We start from the raw sequence: 6,986 nt of genomic DNA on the forward strand, positions 1-6,986 counted from the left end.
GCATGTGAAAGAATTAAATATGTATTATATTCACCAAATGATTGGGAGGGGTAAATACGCTTAACTGCTGCAAGTGCTGAAAGGAAGAGAATTGCTTTAGGCTGATGAAATGTAAACTAGGGTACTAAGATGACATTAAGTAAATGAAAATGTAACCTGCACTGCTAAAACAGTATTCCTGTTAACTGAGAAATGCAGAATGAGTATTAATGACCCCACTGGATCAGTGCTAGCTTTGCTGCTCAGGTCACCTAACACTGGGCTGGGAAAAATCTCAATCTGTTGTAGGAAACATTTGTACATCAGCTGGAAGATGCTCAATGACCTTGTAAGTATTTCCACCTCTAATTTCTCAGATTCTTTGCAAATATTATTCCTTTAATGTAATGACACCCACTGAGAGGACAGTTTGCACTTATATTTCTCTCCATGCTATTGAGTATCTTTCTCTCTCTCTCTCTGGGAATTGAACTACAATTATATTGGTTAGTGTTATTTTCCCTCATTCTATTTAAAAGATAAGAATCACAGCATTAGTTACAGGACATTTTAAAAAAATTATATATATATTCTTGACAATCCTGCCACTTATAGTTATGTCAGGCAAAAATAGTGTCTCAGGAAGCACACATGCTGGTTCCTCCCCGGAGAGGATTCTGCTCCTCAGACTGAAAGCTGAAGACCCCACCGAGTGCACCCCATTGAACCTCCACTCACTAGTTCCCGTGCAATGACCACCAACCTCTGAGGAGGACTGGAAGTGACTCCTTTTAGAGCCCCTCAATGCTTCTCCTTAAATTGGCCAGTGGGGGTCACTGCTGTTGAATGACACAAGGCTCCATCCCTCCCAGGGTTGAGGCTGCAGCTCTGGAGTGCTCCTAGCTCCTGCTCATGGAGTGAGAAGCAGAATCCAAGAATTAAACCCTAGTCTCTTGCACGGCAGCACACACTGCTATGGCCTAGTTATGGTAGCACATATTTCACTAGATTAGTTTAAAAAATGATTTAGACTGTAGTCACTCAATCTTATTAATTTACTCTGTGATTAGAAACAACATTTTTGGTCAAGGAATGTCTCATGATAGTAAAGTATGGTTGCAGTGAAGCACTGTAAATAAAGCAGTGGATGTTTTACATTAGGTGATAGAAATGTATTATTTAATAATATAACCACAAAAGCAGCTTTCATGTATATCATACCTTTCATCCTGAAATAACCCTAATTACCATCCCACTTAAATTGATGCATATAGACTATACACAGAGATCACTTCATACACAACTCAAATGCAAGCACTTCTGTTTAACAGACCAGTCATTTCTCAGGCTTCGTCTTTTTTTATACCTAGTTTAGCTCTGCTATGCCCAGTAAGGTAACTAAACTTTTTAGCTTGGGATTTTAAAGATCATCCTGTGGCTAAACAATGTCTTACTGGAGTCTGGAGCTAAAAATGAGTGGTGAGCCATGTAAAATTCCCCATCCCTATGCCTTCCATCTTTGCTGCGGTCAATACATAGTCCTGCTCAGTGTGTTACAGTGATTAGTTCATAGCTCAGGTGTCACAGTCCCCAGAAGTAGACAAACAGTGCTTCACTAGCCTGAGCTAATTAAAAATGCCTGAAACTATTATAAAGTATAGTGTTCAAACAAGTCTCATACTCCAAGGATTGAAAGTTGCACTAGTTTTAGCAGCCAGCATACCTCTAAGTGCTAAGTCAAAAGAAGAAGGGTACCTCCTCCTGCCTGCCTTCTCACAGACTTGTGTTAGTGGTGATTATGTTAATAAGTGTCCTAGTTCCTTGCCACAAAAATTAGTAATGACTGAGAGCCCCATTTGTGCCTACACCCATAATGGTCACTGCTTCCAAGACAAAAACCTGAGACTGGCATTGGTGTTGAAATGATCTATAGAGACAAAACTGACATTTTAATTTTTTAATTAGGATTCAGAGTAAACACTTTCTAAAAGAAAATGGCTATCTTTCACGTAGTCCTCTCTGTTAACTTGAAAATCTGGTCTTGTTTGGAATATTTTTCCTAAAGCTCAACAACTGGAAATGAATTTGTTCACTCTCTTCTCCTTATGGCTAAATCTTAGGTTCTGAATTGCACAGTTCTGAGACATGGAATAATTTCTGACACTAATCTTCTGGCCCTGGAACTGTAGCTCTGGTACTACAACATCCATTATGGAACACCTAAACCTACTCCCTGTTCCTGAAACATGTAAGAGATTGTATTGCTCCTACATTAGCAGGTTTATTTATGGATTTGGCTTTTGAGGAGCTTACAGAGAGAACTACAAAGAGAAAGAGAGATTATTGAGGTATGTAACTCGCTTAAAAGAGTGCAAGGAGGCTCTAATTAAGACTCTGGATGTAACAAAGAACATTTGATTTACTTAGTGGCATGTAGTGATTCTTTATTCTTTCCACACAAATGATATTTCATTGGGTTCATGGTTACAGTATTAGACTCGACAGGATCTTCATTAGTAAATGAAAGCAAAATCCACCTATTAATTTCTGTGGTTGTGACTGGGAGCAGCCTAGAGCAACGGTTCTTAGAATTTGTGAGAATTGTGCATTGCCATAAAATTTCCAAATTCAAAGAGATGAAAATGGATTCATGTGCAAAATTTTTATTAAACTTAACAGAAAGTGTCAAGTGATAATGGCTGTATGGACCCTTCTAATGATCTTGCATGTATGCACAGATCATAGTGTACAAGTCACTGTTCCATGTACAAGGGCCTGGGCTTGCAAGAAAGTTTTATTTGAAACAGAGGTATGTGGAAAATGCGAAGAAATGTGATTTCAGCCAGTACAGAGGCTTGAAAACTGATGAAAGACTTGGGAAAACACTGCAGCTAGCGTCAAATATGAGAGGAAATTAGTACTGTGTGATAAGGCAATGACACACCCAAATTAGATAACTAATTTCTTTGAAACCATAGGAAGGCTAATAATAGAAAGGCAGATTTTCTGTGAACCTTGTGAAAGAAGTCTTGCCCGTTTTTGCTCTTTGTTTGGAGGAAAGAGGAAACTGGTAATTCGTTTCCGCACAATGGGTTAATGTTTCTTCCAAAGATAACTTGTGATTGAGAACAAGAACAAATCTAAGAACAGTTCAGATGACTGGTATCTACTAAGACTAAGAGCTGAGTGGACGACAATTTCTGGGTCCCTGTTCTGCCAGCTGGCTTTATGCACTAAAAAGCCAATGAATTTGTGGAAAGCACAGGCAGTATTGAGCCTGCTCCAATGAGAGCCTGGGAGAAGAAAACTTCTGGCGAGAAAAATGTTTCTGTATTTGTGCTATTGCAGTGACTTTAGTGGCACTTGGTTCTACTTCCAACAGACTACTACAGTGTGTTGCCTCAGCACCTACAGGATCAGCTCAAAAGCATCACCGGACAAGTCACAGGTCAACCTAGCCATGAGTTGTGCAGTGCAATCAGGTAGCACACTGGCTGACTGCATTTGTTTTAAGAATGTAGGAAACATGTAGGAAATATGTAATATATAGAAAAGGTGTTAAACAAGGGACTTGGGCAGGAAGAGTCATATTGATGAGATGCCGAAGACCTGCAATCAGTAGTATGAAGACTAACAGAATCACAAAACCCACTGTTTTCCCCACTGTTATAAAGGAAAATGAGCGTAACAGAGTGCAAGTGACTGTCAAAAGAGCAAAACTTTTAATTTTATTTAGCAGGGTTGAGAAAGTATAAAAAATCGTTAGAGATAGGAGGACAGACTGAGGCTGACCCATTTCAAACTACTGATGAGAGGGAAAATGCATGCCCACCCACTGTTAGAGATCCTTAAAATGCTTTTGAAGACTGTGTAATCACAGATGTAACAGAATGTGTCAGCACAGTCAAAGTGCTAATAAATTTAAAGCAACACTAAGGGCACAAATGGTACTGATCGATTAGGCTTCAGCAACTGAACTTCAGGGTGCAGTGCCAAGCTGACCCACGCAGGAAAATAATTTCACTTCTGGACTTGGCTCTGCATTGTCAGCACTGTCCCTTCCTGAAGAACTGATCAGAAAACAACACAGGGAAAGGAAATGGCACAACCTCCTATTACTGAAGAAGAACGTGTGTATGACAAGTAGTGTTCCACCTCATTGATTAAGGTCTGCTTAGCCCCATTTATCTGAAGATCTGGAAAGGGCTATGGGGAAAATGACAAATCTCTCTGAAGTTTCAAGTTTTGTCATAGCTATATTGCAGCTACTTTCCAGTCACTGTCCTGAACATGGAACATTTGCCTCGCCAGACATGAAGACCTCATTAAAGAAACAGAAGTTAATGGTGTGAGTGAGAAATGTGGATGAGGTATATGGTAAGGTCACACATTTACCAGAGTGTACATAACATCATTGTAGGAGCAAAACTGAATAATTACTAATTTTGGTCCTAAACCAAAAAACATTACAAAGAATAGAGGCTAAGGAAACATTCTCTAACCAGGATTTATTTACTATCAAAGAGAAAGCAACATAGAAGCATAAAAGTGACAGAAAAATTAGGATTTAGATTCTGTTATGGTGTAAAGACTGTCTTTGCTGTCCTGGAAGAAATCATTAGAGAAAAAGAGAAAGCTGGAGAACATAACTTCATATTAATCCAGATTTGGTATGGATATGAGCTCATTGTTGGGGTTCTTCAGACAGGAGGATAGGAAAAATGGAGCTGAAACTAGCTCTGGTTATGTGAGTCATCTGGACAGAAGATGTGGTGATTTCATTCCTCTTCTCTGATAATGAAAGGGAAAATACTTTTAGCACTGCAAATGAATTATTTCAGTAGGTTTTTTCTACTGAGCAGGAAAGTCCCATTCACTGAAAGCTCTATGGCCAAATTAAGTTTTTATTAGTTGAAAAGTCAGATTGATGTTTGAGGATATCTTGTCTTCTATAGCATATAAGGGAAATCAAACATCAAATACTGAATGATTCACTCTAAGGCAAAGTTAAGAGAAAGAAACAGAAAGCAAGTTACTGCTACCTGCAGCTAACTTCAGAAAATAATGGCATGCCTGTAATAAGACCCACTTCAAAGAATGCATAATTTTGAAGAAACGTGGTAACATCTCTCTATTTAACTGAAAAGTGTTGAGTAGTTTTACACCAAAATATCCTACTGCCAAAGTTATTTTGAGTTCTGTCTACTCTACAGGGTGGCCCAACCTTCAGTTCCAACTGGTTGCTATCTTTGCTGTGGGGAAGATGGGAAGAGCTCTTAGTATAGAACAGCTAAACATTTTCCACTTTGCAGAGGGAAAGGAGAAGTGTCCTAAAAATGGAACCACCATAAAAAGAGTTTGGACCATCTTGCTACTCTGGTACAGAAAACATATAATATTGAAAAATATTGACCATGCATCATCATGAAAGTCAATGAAGACTAAAAATCCACCCTCATACCATGATAAACTTCACCATTAGTCTCAGATGCTCAATTATCATCTCCATCAGGAATAGTAGCCTTGACTACTTCACCTCTCAGGATCAGCCTTTCATGATTTCAACCTGAAATCATCTTGAATATCAGTGAGAGTGACAGGTAACTGTCAGAGGGCTCAATTACACTCCAACATGCAAACGCAAGGTTACCACTGAAGCCAACAGAAGTAATTTTTAAAGGCAGGAGCAAAGAGATTCTGGTCCTACTGAACTGAACTCAGGACAGGGTGTAGCCCAGATAGAGTGATTTTACTGTCTTTTAGACTTGGAGACAGCAGGGGACTAGCTGGTTGCTCATTTTTGCACTTAATTGCTGTTTTTTTCTTAAATGTGGTGGGTTATTGTTCCAAAGGCTTATGTGGCAAACACAGTGGGTGAGGTAGAGTGGTCCCTGCGACCAGGGAATCAGGTAGCTGCCCTTCCAACTGCTTTGTGCTGCCAGAAAAACCCAGAGATGCCTATATTAGGGAAAGAATCTGACTCCAGTGATGTGAGCCACGTGAAAATTTTAATATGACAAGGAAAAAATATGAGTTTAATGTACTGAAGCTCAAAGCTTCTGTAAGCTAGTGGATTGCTGAATCACTTGCTAAACAAGAATTTTCATTTCATTTCGCTGATGTTAGTCTACTCCTCTTTTTTATGTGGATATTCAAGCTTCCTAGGAAGTGCCTGCTTTGTGCTAACAAAAGACCTATGTTCTTTGTCAGGCTTCAGAGGAGACCTAGCCCTCTCCTATCTGCTGATCAGAAATCCAACAGAAAAATCCCTGCAAGTTATTCCCAACTTTATAGTTCCTGTATTATCACATTAATTTCCCTAGCTCTAAAATACATGTCTCCTTATTGACTAAGGCACACTTTGGTACAGTTTGGGGTCTGATTACCTCTATATTGTGACTAAGGCAATAAACATGACATTATTAAAGTGCTGGTACTCTTCTGGAAATGACTTAGTGTGTCCCTATATAATTAGGATGTCAACAGTTACTGCTAGCAGGGTGGGTAAACTGAGACCCAAACTCCAGGGGATCTACCCTCTGCAAGTGGAGTGGTTGGAAAAAGAGATAACCTCTGCAGGTGGGTTAATTCACAACCTGTTCCACTGAAGCATCTGTAGCCGGCACCAGTTAGAGGTAAGCTACTAATGTAGAGAGACCAACGGTCTGCTCAGGTACAGCTGTCCTGACCCACAGGGACTCATTGTCACTTAGCACCTGGCAGATGGAAGTCTGCAAGACTCATGCTATATGTAAAAACATGAGGCCCAATGTGAGTCCCACCACCAACAGAAAGACTCCCACTGACAAGAAGGGGAGCTGGCCCAGGCCTTAGAAAAAAATCACATCTGGTCCTCAGGACATCCCTGCTTGAGGGTCATATGTTAATGCTGCACTGCAGAATGGATTCTTCACATCTCTCCACTAATTCCCCAGCTTCCACAGCACACTGTGCAAGATCGCCTTTTGCTTGTGATAGTTTAGGCTCAAGAATGCACCTTCTTTAGG

General features: G+C 39.9%; 1 protein-coding gene across 1 annotated transcript in view; it reads right to left on the reverse strand.

Annotated features, from left to right (window-relative positions):
* Positions 1–780: 780 nt before the first annotated feature.
* Positions 781–6,986, reverse strand: part of LOC104500363 (LIM domain-binding protein 2-like) — a gene marked incomplete at its 5' end in the record, with an annotated part of 7,759 nt that continues 1,553 nt past the window's right edge. Inside the window, one exon of the mRNA XM_010143998.1 lies at positions 781–885. Within this exon, the coding sequence (XP_010142300.1) occupies positions 781–885 (105 nt within the window). The remainder of the gene's footprint in view (positions 886–6,986) is intronic.

The sequence above is a fragment of the Buceros rhinoceros genome, unplaced genomic scaffold, assembly GCF_000710305.1.
Source record: "Buceros rhinoceros silvestris isolate BGI_N320 unplaced genomic scaffold, ASM71030v1 scaffold5519, whole genome shotgun sequence".
Taxonomy (NCBI): Eukaryota; Metazoa; Chordata; class Aves; order Bucerotiformes; family Bucerotidae; genus Buceros; species Buceros rhinoceros.